This window comes from Cajanus cajan, chromosome 3, assembly GCF_000230855.2.
Source record: "Cajanus cajan strain Asha chromosome 3, NIPB_CcT2T_4, whole genome shotgun sequence".
In the NCBI taxonomy this organism is placed as follows: domain Eukaryota; kingdom Viridiplantae; phylum Streptophyta; class Magnoliopsida; order Fabales; family Fabaceae; genus Cajanus; species Cajanus cajan.
Genome location: NC_138519.1, coordinates 64,413,392 through 64,426,557, shown reverse-complemented (window position 1 = coordinate 64,426,557; position 13,166 = coordinate 64,413,392). Strand labels below are relative to the sequence as shown.

General features: G+C 32.5%; 1 protein-coding gene and 1 long non-coding RNA gene across 4 annotated transcripts in view; both read right to left on the bottom strand.

Annotated features, from left to right (window-relative positions):
* LOC109814626 (lysine-specific demethylase JMJ29) overlaps positions 1–6,083 on the bottom strand; it is a 33,499-nt gene extending 27,416 nt beyond the window's left edge. The window contains exons 1-8 of one of the 3 annotated variants that reach the window (XM_083071075.1): positions 5,791–6,083; positions 5,572–5,687; positions 5,098–5,197; positions 4,873–5,011; positions 2,075–2,364; positions 1,191–1,679; positions 572–644; positions 400–485 (exon numbers count right to left, since the gene is read on the bottom strand). In XM_083071075.1, coding sequence (XP_082927201.1) covers positions 400–485; positions 572–644; positions 1,191–1,679; positions 2,075–2,364; positions 4,873–5,011; positions 5,098–5,197; positions 5,572–5,687; positions 5,791–5,964 — 1,467 coding nt within the window. In that variant the 5' untranslated portion in view covers positions 5,965–6,083. Of the gene's footprint in view, positions 1–399; positions 486–571; positions 645–1,190; positions 1,680–2,074; positions 2,365–2,543; positions 4,185–4,266; positions 4,331–4,872; positions 5,012–5,097; positions 5,198–5,571; positions 5,688–5,790 lie in introns of those variants that run through there. The other 2 variants (XM_083071076.1, XM_083071077.1) reach the window with 2 other exon arrangements.
* A 3,387-nt stretch (positions 6,084–9,470) lies between these two features.
* On the bottom strand, positions 9,471–12,331 carry LOC109817501 (uncharacterized). The gene is made up of 3 exons (XR_002241353.3): positions 11,606–12,331; positions 11,318–11,516; positions 9,471–10,073 (listed from the first exon to the last, which is right to left on the bottom strand). It is a non-coding gene; the product is annotated as an uncharacterized LOC109817501 (long non-coding RNA).
* Between the last annotated feature and the right edge of the window lie 835 nt (positions 12,332–13,166).

Below are 13,166 nucleotides of genomic sequence, written 5' to 3'. Positions count from 1 at the left end.
CTGCTATAGCAACTTAGCAGTGACAAAAATAATGGTAAAATATTGAATCTGCCATTTGTATAGATGTGCAGTGTTATTGTCTTCTGCATATAAAATTGTATTCAATATTTTTTTAATTATGTTATTTTGACAATTTGTACATTAGTTTTATATTCTTCTTTTAAAATCTAAATTTTAATAATAATGTATTAAACCATTTTTACATAGTAGTTTTTCTCAATAAAAGCATGATTAGATAATGTAATCTATGTGAAATATTATATTAATAAAAGTTATTTTTCATGTCTAAGCAAAGACACTATTATAGTATGTCAGAACCATACCTTAATAATATAATACTTGGCACTTACACACTTCTAGGCAAACATGGATACATCATACCTACAATAAACCATTTACCTTCAGATTTCTGACTTGGTGAGGACAACCAGCTGGAATAAAAACAGCATCTCCTACCTTCTGAATAAAAGTCCAGGGCTCAATTCCTACAAGAAAATACAGAACTGTCAATGTTGCGACACAATTTGAACCCATCCCCATATCAAAATATGAAAAATTATGTGCTACTAACCATACTCCTCCTTAAGCTTCCTCTTATGCTCCATAGTCAGATAGAAGGTCTGGTCATGGATGGGGTGAATAACCTACATTACCAAAAGAGATGGCCCAGTTAAGAAAAAATAAAACCTAATGGGGGACTCTCAGACTGACTGCTTATCTATATATAATATAAAAGGTATCATCTGCCAGAACAAAACTTCAAAATTGCCAAAGTCAAGTAATTAAAACAAAACATTTATTTGGAAAACTAATGAGCATTTTAGACTGTTAATTACACTATAATGTCATTCCTGACCTTTGTTTAAAGGGAACAAATTGCATGACATTTATTGTCATCTTAATGAAAAGCCCATCATCCGTAATAAACATAAACAAAAATAATTTGTTTTTATTTTCAAATTCACAACTATTTATTATTTGATCATTCACTCAATCCTCTGGTACATGTATATTAAATGAAATTTTTATCATAAGAAAATAAGGGTATGGGAGAACGTCAGTGTTATAAGGGTGCAAAGCTCCAAAGTTTAACCAATGGTAAAAGTATCTGGTAGGACCCAAGCTTATAAATGACTAAAGTTGCCAAGAAGCATTCAGATAAATAACTGAAAATCATTTTTCTAATTTACCTGCTTTAAAGGACAATAATAGACATGCCTGAACTCTCTGAAATGCTTCTTCAGATATTCTTGCAATTTAGGTACATCCTGCATCCGAAAAATATCCCAGAGAGCACCTTCAGAAGCATCCCCTCCAAACAAGTCATTTTCTTGTTTTATTTTTACTTTGTCAGCCCCCTTGAGCTCTGATCCACATGAAAGAGTATCCTCATTATCAATGGCAACCTCATTACTACCAGAGGGTTGATGAAACTGATCAACTTCTTTCCCATCACATAATCCACCTTCATGTTCCATAACTTGAACACTATTTTGCTTGTCCAGAACATTTATGATAGAAGATGAATTATTAAGCATGTCAAAATTAGTTTCTCCATCCTGATCATCACCATGTAGCTCCCTTTTGTCTTGCTCAAAGTGCTTTTGTTTCAAACTCTCAATTGCAGCAAGTTTATTAGAATCCAATTCCACTTCAGCAATATGAGTCAACACATTTACCTAAAACAGTCAAATTTTAAGAATATATATATATATATAGACATACACACACACACACTTCAATTCCTTCATTGATGAACATCCACTCAGGACCACATACAGCAATAAATACAAAACACTAACAAATATATGATCAGGAAAAGCTATGCAACTTATGAATTGAAGACGATGCACAGAACAGAAAAACTGACATGGAATTGAAGCCACAATCTACTCGTAAGAATCAGAGCAGAGAAATGCAATGGGTTACCAAAGACAAAATTTATACATCCTATGAACTATGCACATTCCAATGTGAATCTCTTTTTAAAAATAACAGCCTAAAAAGTCCAAATAATTCAGAAGAAATCCTTGAAAATAACAGGCCAGGAAAGAAATAAGCAAATAGAGCATACTGCATCCGACATATCACAGTGGAGCTTAGTCACTGAATCACCACGCCCAAGCTCCTGAGGATATCCATAAGCAATATATGTCTTAGGCCCCATGTCTGGCTTTAGACAATCATTTGGCAACTTCACAGCAAGGTTAAGAGCACCTCTGAGAGGATCAGTATATTCCTTGAAGGGCAAGTTACATAAGAACTCAGCACAATGACGAGGCAATTGTTCCTCAAATAAATTAGAAGGAGGCCAATCTTTTAATTTCAATATCTGGGGCCAACCAAGCCAATCCATGCGACCTGCTGTATAGCCAGTAAAGAATTGGTGGATATTAATTTCCCCCTGCGATTAACCAACAACTCATATAAAAAATGAAGAAATCAGAAGCAACAGAATAAGGAAGTCAAGCAAAAGCAGTAAAGAATTACTGAATCAGTTAAAAAAAAAAAAAAAAAAAAAAAAAAAAGCAGATATGATTTACTCTAGTCTGATTACAAAACCAAAAAACAGAATGAGTATGAGTTGAAAATAATATTTTCAACAGTAGAAAGAAAAATTAAATAATACAATTTACCCAACATCAGCTAGATGCTGCAAGTCTAAGAAGCAGATAAACATACCAAAAGGAAAACAGAATGCAAAGGATGCAAGGGCAACAAGAAGTGCAGGCAAAGAGTGAACAGCAAAATGGGGGACCGGATAACAGACAGCCAAAAATTGAGATTAGTTTCGAAGATGATATGATAAATAGCAAAAACATAGGACTATGTATATAAATTTTATGATGATGACATCAGGATAAATTGATCACACAACCCATGTTTCTTGACAACGTTGGGAGAGACAGCATAAAGCAAGCAATAAGGGCTTAAAGTTAATCACTAATATATGAACTACACTCAGAAAAATGACTTTTAATTACCACCATAATATGAGTTTCCTGTTTACCAACATTCCACGTCAGACTGGTATCCCTTTATGCCCCAGACAGCGGAACATATACAAACTGTTTCTCATAATAGAATCGTAGACCTAAAAATTGTAATTTTTCAGTACTTTGCTAAATATTTCTAGGACTTTTGGTTCTGATAAGATAACTCTACGGAATTCAGTAATTGACAATACTAAATGCATTAAAACAACTTTCAATCAAGAATAGGTGCGGTTGCTGAATTCATGAAATATGTAGGAAACTCAACAACATAAAATTGCTACAGTTAAATTATTCTCTAAATGTCATTTTCAAGTATGGGGTTCCAGTTACGATAAGTACCAACATTAAATAATTAAGCATAAGCTTCATAAGAATTAAGGTGAAAAATGAAATTTGTGCAAAAACACTTCCAAGTTCAAGAAAGTTGTAGATTTGGAAATCAAACAAACTTCACACCAATCTAAGCAATCAATAGCTTTCACATCCAAATGTTGACCACGCTTGGTATTAGTTACATGACGTAATGCACGCCACATAACAAGTGGTTCCCAGCTTAAACCAGATGTACATTCAAGCACATTGCTGACAATGACAGGCTCCCCCTTTTCCCAATGCCACTGAAAATGCCTTAAATCCTTGTACTGTAGATCTACAGCCTTAGGACAGTATAAATAGTTGTCGCTGGAATCTTCACGAGAAGCAGCCTTCCTCACATTATTACATCTAACATCTGTGTTTCTATCAAACCTCAAACATGAACAGAAGTTGTCAGGGGTTTTAACTGCATTTTGATGCTTGTACTTTTGTGCTAGTTCTTTTGCTTTACGTACTAACTCAGAGATAAAATTTTGACCCAATATGCTTCTTAGTTCAAGAAAACCATGGTTACATTCATCATTGACTTTTGGACAAGGAATGCTACCATTACTTTGTGCATGCCATCCAGATCTTGACCATTCACGAACCTCAGGCTCAGCATCAGCATTTGATGTATGTTGTTTTACAATTTCATTTTCTGTTTCAGCATGCAAGTAACCACGACCTTGCCAAACAAACCCCCACTCAATTGGATCTGCACCACCTACCAGCTGCCCACTACGAAGCTCGCAGCAACAGTTGAGACAAAGGTCAAAAGAGCATTTTGTGCAGCTTCTGTGGTAATCAAATATTGACGTTTTGCAGTTGTCACTGCAAGAGAGTGTTAAGTTAACAACTAAAGAATATGAGGTTAACTGGGAGAAAAAATATAAGAAATCAGAAAAATCCCAACCAGTACACACGCTCATCTTTAGAGAAATCTGCCTCAACAATATTTAGCTGGGAGACTGAGAGCCCTGTAGTGTGCATACCGAAAGCAAATAATACAATGAAAAAGATATGGAATTGTACTGAATTCTGACTGGGGCATGAGATGAGATATAAACTCAAGCTATGCTGCTATAGTGCATGCAAGAAAAATAGTTCAAATAGGTAAGTAGTCCAAGATCAAGAGAGAGAGAGAGAGAGAGAGCGAGTTAATTCTAAGAAAAGAACCAAAACCAGGAAATATTAACTAAATAAACTACATTAATAAGAGGGGGAAATGACCAGAAGAAATGGATTGCAACTTGTGACAGTCTGGCATTTCAGACTTCAAAATCTAGAAGTTTATCTATGATTATAAAACAGATAATTCTTGCTCTTTGCAGTCAGAATTCAATGCAAAGAGGTCTGAGGCTCCATGGCATCACTTGAAAACAATGGTTTATCTATGTGTAATATAACGTGTATTTGAACAAACATACACCAATCAAACCTAGCTTTGCAGAGCAACCTTGATTCAAACATGAATAAGCACAATCAAGACTCCAAAAGGAAAAAATAAATAAATAAATACCTTGTATCTTAGCTTCTGTCTCATTCTCAATCATCTGTTCTTCATCCAACTGCCTTAAATATGGAAGAAGTACTTGCACCAAATACATAGAGAATTCAACCTTCTCGTCTTCACCATTTTTTGCATTTTCCTTCATTTTCTACCGTAAACCAAACAGAAACATTTCAAATGTACTATACAGAAAACCCCAGGAAAAGGCCAATGTAGAAGGGGGGAAGACCTAACCTTAATAAGTTCATCAGAACTCAAGCATGCTTTACAATTGCAATTACCGCGGCACACAGGACATGCCTCAGCAATATCATCCTCCTTCAAATGAAGATACCTTAACAAGATCACACAGCAAAAACATCAAGGATTGACAACATTGGTCGAGTAATCATCATTCAAAACCAAAACTTGTAATAACATATCATTTCAGGGCATTGTTGGTCTTGCAATTGTTCTTGTCAATTAAGACTTTTCTCCCTAACACAATAAATAGTAGCATACTATATCTAACGTGCATAATGCCTAGAAATTCCTCGTACAAATTTGGGTAAACAACTGAAGCTTACACTCATACATGGATTTTCCAATTCCAATAATCCGTTCAAAATCTTGCAACACAAAAACGGTGACTGGATTTGTCTTTTGTAACTAGCAATGCAGTGAGGTAAACATGACATGGAAAGAAGAAAAAGAAAAGCGAAACTATACCAGGCCCGTATACAGACTAGGCAAAATCTTTTCTTCTGACAGGTTGTGCACCTCACAACAGGACCTTTATCATTTCTCTTACATTGATGGCACGTTAAGGGCTCCTCTTCACCACACTGATCATTGGGAACCAGAAACATGACATCAAATACAATGCACCATCTAAAGCCAAACTCAAACACAGATTCATATCTGAATGATGAAATAAAATCACCTCACCTTAGGTTTTTTCTTGTTGACTTTTGGCGTCACCTCTTCTTTACGACCATGTTGTTGTTGCTGAGTGTCAGACATTTCAAACCCACCACCAAAGTCATCGTCTTTCTTTCTTCTTCTACTGGGTCTCTGCTCGGAAACCCCATCTTCCATGGCTAACATCCTCCTCTTCTCCATCTCCTCCTTCTCCTTTTGCTCTTTCTGCCGCTCTTTTTCTTTACAACTTCTTGAACATATACAATGTTACATACATATTCAAGCACAGGGGTGTGGAGAAAAAATTGAACTGATTTGATGGTAAATTGAATTGAAATAGAACTATTTTTATAAAAGGATAAAAATTAAATGTATCTAACATGTTATGTCTTAATGGACTAATTTGATAGTCTAATGACCAAAACTTTGGAAGAAAAAAAAGTGATCCGAAAAAAAATTATAGGCTAAAAACCTATTTTGGTCCCTTATAATAATTGTTTGTTTCAATTTAGTCCCACTTTTATTTTTGGTTTCAATTTGGTCCCAAATTAATTAATTGGTTTCAATTTGGTCCCTAATAAATTAATTGATTTCAATTTGGGACTTCCGTCCAAATTATTTAAACGGAGTTAACTGTTGGTTACGTGGATGACACGTAGATGCATACGTGGATACCACGTGAACGCCAAATTTGTGAAAACACCTGGAACCTGAACGGCCCGTTCTGAAACTAGAACGGACCGTTCTGGTTTAAGAACGGGTCATTCTGGGTCCAGAACGGACCGTTCTGGATTCAGAACGGTCCGTTCCAAAACTGAGAATAAAATATTCTTTATTAATTTTATTAAAAAATATAATAATTTTGAAAAATATTTTTTTATGGTAAAAATTTTAAAATTACTTATTTTTATAAAATACAATTGTCTTATAAATGGAGTAATAACTTTTTTTTCTTTTTCTGTCTGAAGAAATATTTAAGTGTTACTTTATAATTTTTTGCAACTTATTTAAAATTAGAGGAATAAAATGATAAAAATTAATAGGATAAACATAATAAAATTATTAATTTATTTTCTTTTAGTGTCCTCTAAATTTTTACATTCATTTAAAACAAAAATATTTTATATGTTAATTTGAATTAATTTAATGAAATATCATATGATTTTTAATTTTTTAAAATTTTTTATAAATTTGATCTATACATGAAAAACTTTTTAATTTAACAATTAAATTCTTAAAAATTTGATATAGAACATTAATTACTCTTGAAGTAAGTAAATGTTTTCTTCATTAAAAATGAAGATAATTTTACCACAAAATAAAAAACAATTAAATAATAAAATAAAATATATTAAAAAAATATTAATATATTTATTATATTAGATATAACAACATAATTAAAATATAATTAATAATATATATTTTATAAAATTATTAATATTTTATATATAAAAAAAAAGAATGAAAAAAATTTTAGTGGGGGCAAGTGCCCCCATTATGATTAACTTAGATCTATCCCTGCATATGGTTAGTGGGGGTAATGTTTGAAATGCTTTGTACCTTGAGTCTTTTTCCTTCCATGATTCACAATCGTGAACTATATTCATTGATCGTTTATGTTTAGCAGTCTAGAACCAGAACGGCCCGTTCTGAAACCAGAACGGCCCGTTCTGGTTTCACTTTTAGTGCGTTAATTTTACACCTGGAACGGGCCGTTCCAGATGCAAAATTAACACACCAAAAGTGCAACCAAAACGGCCCGTTCTGGGGTGTTTTCAAAAAAAATTGGCATCCACCTATGCATCTACATGGCATCCACGTGGCCAACAGTTAACTCCGTTTAAATAATTTGGACGAAAGTCCCAAATTGAAACCAATTAATTTATTTGGCACCAAATTGAAACCAATTAATTAATTTGGGACTAAATTGAAACCAAAAATAAAAGTGGGACTAAATTGAAACAAACAATTATTATAAGGGACCAAAATAGGTTTTTAGCCAAAATTATATCAATTTTGTCGAATCTAACGAATCAATTGAGTTATGTTGGACTACTTATTTTTAGGCTTAAAATATCCTGAGTTTGTTTGACTTAATTTTATATTTTTTTCCTTTGAAAAATTTAAATAAAATGGAAAATAAAGTAAAGTTGGCAAATGTGTCCTATTTTGATAGATCAATAAGTCAAAGTTGTTCAATTCAAAATATCATAAGAGTTCAGTGCAGTTTAAATTACAATTCAATTCATGTTTTTATAGTATAGTTCAGTTCAGTTCAATGACACAAAAAAATAGCTCAATTCAGTTCGTCTGAACTAATATTTAGTTTAGTTCAATTCATGAGAACTACTTTTAAGTTCAGTATAATTTTTATAAGTTCAGTTTAGTTCAGTTTATTTTGTCCACCCCTATCCAAGCGACACATCAACTTATCTTGGCGCATTTAGAGTAATCTTTAGAATACATGTATAATGATACATAAATCTCCACATGACACATTATTAACTTATTTCAATATGTTATTTTAGCATATTTATAGTAACTTTTAAAATATATGTATAATGATACATAAATTTTCACATGACACATTATTAACTTATAATGTGTTATCTTTAAAATACATGTACAATGATACATGAACCTTCACTTGACAAATTAATAACTTATCTTGACCCGTTATTTTAGTGCATTTAGAGTAGTTTTTAAAATGCATATACAATGATACACAAAACTCTATGTGACACATTATTAACTTATCTAAGGGCATTAATATTGTACCGGAATATCGAATCAACCACGTGGAACGACACGTGATGCCCCCTCGGCCACCGAGACGGCCAAAACAAGGGTCTTTCCCACAAGAAGTTTCGGCCATGATGGCCACCTAGACTACAGAAACACAGGCCCTACATCAACTAGTCATCAAGGGTCTCAGACACGTCGGTGGCCGAGAGGACCGAGACCACAAAGTCCATACTCAAGATATTGGGAGTTCGAGCATGTTAGCAGCCTAACTGGTTGTCTCGACAACTTCTCGGCTCGGTCGAAGGCCGAAACCTATAAGTAGCCTCGGTTCTGATCCTTTCGGCTCGGCCAAGGGCCGATACGAGTAATTGCAGTCATTAGGACGACAATCATGATTAACAAGGGCAAGCACATTATTAACGCATAATCAATCGCTTAGCATCGTATTACCTAATTTGGTAAGCGTTAGAGGAGGCCCACCACACTCAAGACCCATTATAACTAGTATAAATAGGTCACGTTAAATGAGGTATGTCACTGTTTATTTATTACTATCGAGATTCGTGTTTGTCCTAACTTGAGCGTCGGAGTGTCTTTGCAGGTACCTCCCCCTTCTAAAGCGTCCGCCCGAAACTCTCGTTCGGCCCTCAAATTATTAGAAGATTACGAGTGTGCCCTTAGACAGGTACAAATATTATCTTAGTATGTTTCAAGTAGTTTTTAAATGCATGCATAATGATACATAGTCATCTATGTGACACGTTATTAATTTATCTAAGCACATTTAGAGTAGTTTCTAAAAACATAAACTTCCGTGTGACACATTATTAACTTATCTCAACACATTATCTTAACATGTTTGGTGTGATTTTTAAATGCATGAAAGTGTTTGAATGAACTTATAAAATATCTTATAAGAGTAACCCATAAAATATTGAGCTTATTTTGATAAACTCTTCGATATAACTTATTATTTAACTTATGTAAAAAAATTTATTAGGAAATATTCAAATTCAAATTTTGTCATCGACTTAAATAAATTATTTATATTTTTTTTATTCTTTCATTACCAGATTTTTTGTTCAATTAGTCCCTTCAAAAAAAAAATTATTTTCTCCTCAATTTTTTTTTCTATCTCGTCTCCTGAAAATCCACATTCATTTATTACATCAAACAAAAAACTCATTACTTTTAATTTAAACAAACCAAGATGCTGGATTATATTAGAAATTTAATCTGGTTCATAGGCTAGGTTCAAACACATAATGACAAACAGAATATTTCCCCCTAACAATGTGTCTCCTCCTTCCACTGAAACTGATAAAAAAACTACCCTTCTCCCCTCTCTGACTTCCTCTACAGTATATATTAAATAATAATTGTCACATGTATAAAATAACTACCTAATAACACCAAACAATAACTACACTCCACTGAAACTAAACAATAACCGCCACGTACACAACTAGACTAAATGCAGTTCCTAAAATAAAATTCAACTTTATCACTCAGTATTTAAATATAATGATCAAAATGAATGAGGATATAAACATAAAGCCCTCAACCTGCCAGGCAAATGAAAAAAAGTAATAAGCATGAGCTATTGTGAAGGTGCATGCAGTACAGATTTAATATTATTTTGCCAATAAAAGAAAAAAATAACAATAAAATGAATAAAAGTAAAATTAATGAAATGGCTTATGAAGCTAATCATGATATTGAGGAATAAAAGTATGGCTTAATGTAACAATGCGATATTATGATTTGCCATGGCAGCCTAAAACATGTAATAAAATTACACTAGAGAACATTCGAACACAAAATGCCTAGTTTTGAAGTGGCGTTAATTTTCCAAACTGTGCAAAGCACATCCTTAACACTTTCTTCACGGGAAGTATAACAATTTAAAAGGATACAAGTAATCTCAACTTAGCAATAAGAAAGACAAAGTTAGGTATCAAATATGTACTATCTACTGATAAAGTTGATTAAATAAAAACTATACCACAAGCCATCAACATTGAAATAAGGTACACTCCATGCAATGCTAAAATTGAAACCAACTACATAAATCCAACATGACTTAAAATTCTTGCACACTACAACAATTGTGCGCCAAAATTGCAATCAAAAGGAGGGAAAACAAAGGTTAGAGCATGAAAAGAGTGATCATAAAAACAAACAAGCAGGCTGAATACAATAAATTCATGGAGGAAGGAAAAATAGATAATAAAAAATTCAAAGAGAGATAAAAAATTCATATCACATCATGTTTAATATATACCTGCAGTGTCCCTTATCAGCATTGTTCTAACCCATTCTTTCTTTTAAAGATGAGTAGAATCAAGCAAAAATTAAAGGTATTACATAAATCATTAGTCTCTATCCTTGTCATTAAAATTCCTAAAAAAGTGAAATATTCAAGACAAAATTGAAGTAATACAATAAAAAATTTGGATGGGTGAACCGAGAAGAAAAGTTATAATAGGGAAGAAAATGACTGAATTCTTATTGCCTGTGTCAAACATACAACACTACATAGCTCAAGCATACCCCACAACAAACAGTAAAGCAATAACAGAATTGTAACAAATTGTTTCTGAAAGCTGTTGAATCATTTGATTTTTCTTTATATTTATAAAAGATAAAATCTGACCACTTCTTGGGTTTGTTGGTAAGTAACACGAGTAACAAAATTCAAACACACAATGTGATAGGTCCCCCGTAACAGTAAAAACAAGAAGTAACAGAGAAAATAAATAATAGAAGATAGAATCAGAGTTTATTGCTCTGCCAAGGGAAGAGTCACCTTCAAACATAGGCAAGATTTCCCGAAACGAGGTTTCCATCTCATAAACGAAACGCAGAGAAGCGAAGAAAGCGACAAACAGAACAGAGAAGCGATGAAATATCTAATAGAGAAAGAGGCGTCGTGGCCGGCAAGGGAGGCGTCTTTCCCGAATGTCTGCTAGGGCAAGAGCTGTGTTGCGGAGTCTTTCCGGAAGGAGCTGTGTCATCGGACAAATCAAGGAATCAAAATGACAATAACATTTTCGATTGTTACCATATTAAGTAAGTATTCAAAGAGATACCATACAGGTCTGGGCTTTTTTCGATTGTTCATGGCCCATCGAATAGAGTAGCAATGTATACCGTATGGTGGCCGAAACGCCCGAATACTCGAGATCGTTAACCGTATGGTGGCCGAAACGCCCGAATACCCGAGATCGTTGTTTATGCCGAGTACTCGAACCCGCCGACCACCCCTACATGAGGTGAAACGGGTCGGCGGAGTCGGCCGAGTATGTCGACATCATCTAGATGGTTACGGAGAGATTAATTAACATAATGCACAGGATTAGACCCCTAATTTTCCGGGGCCCAGTCCCTAATTGCAGCCCAATAAGAACCACTATAAATAGGACCCCAACGAGGTATGTAATTAATTCTGAACTACCGCATTTATTACGCCGAGCACTAACTTGAGCGTCGGAGTGTCTTTGCAGGCACACTCCTTTCCCTCCTTCGGACTACCCGGATTGGAACAAGAAAACTGAGACCGAAGATCCGATCCGTCACAACGAAGATACTTGAAGTGTGTATCCTAAAACAGGAACACAATGTATTTTCCATAACATTTTCTTCTTTTTTTTTTTATGGTACGCAATTAACTTAACATAGTTACCCCCACTGAGTACTTTTCAGATTCAACCTACCCTTTCTTTCTAGCTCTTATTTTTTTTTTCTTCGCTACACCCTTCTTCCAATCAATTCGAAAAAATCCAACTCTAATGCATAGCCCATTGGTTCCTCGGATAGTGGGTTTATGAGCCCTAAAGTGAAAAAAACTCATAAGCCAAATTTATGCCAACTTTAGACATTATTAAAACAAAAAATTATAAAAATTATAACTCAAATTATAATAAATATTTTGTAATAAATTTATTATATATTAAAATTAATTAAATATTTTTATAAAAAAATTGATACAGATTTTAGATTTTATTTATTATGTTTTATAATCAAAAGATATTCAATATTAAATAAAAGATAATAAAAATTATAATAAAATCATAATAAATTTTTTGATATTAAATTTAGTACATATTAAAATTAATTAAATATTTATATTTAAGAAATTATTACAGATTTTAGATATATATTTTCAAGTTTTATTTTATTAAATTAATTAAAATTAATTATATTTTATCACTTTTTAATAAAGTGAGTGAATGATAATAAGTTAACTAAAATTTTAAAATATATTTTAATTAAAAATAATGTTTTTATCAATATAGTGACTAAAAGTATTATAATAAATAATGAAATTAATTAAATTAAATCTTATAATGGTTATTTTTTTAATGATGCTAAATTAAATATTCTAATTATTAATAAATTAAAATAAAAAGATAATAAAATATGTTAATTAATATTTTAAATAAAATATATTAAAATATTATAACCAAAAGAAATTCAATATTATATCAAAAAATGAATAATTGATTTAGTATGTATATACCTAATTTTATTTAAATTATATACTGTATTGAATTTAATTTTTATGTATGAATTTTTTATTACTAAAACAATTAAATTCTTTATTTAAATAGATTTATATTATAAACAATATAAATAGTCTATAACAAAAAACAATA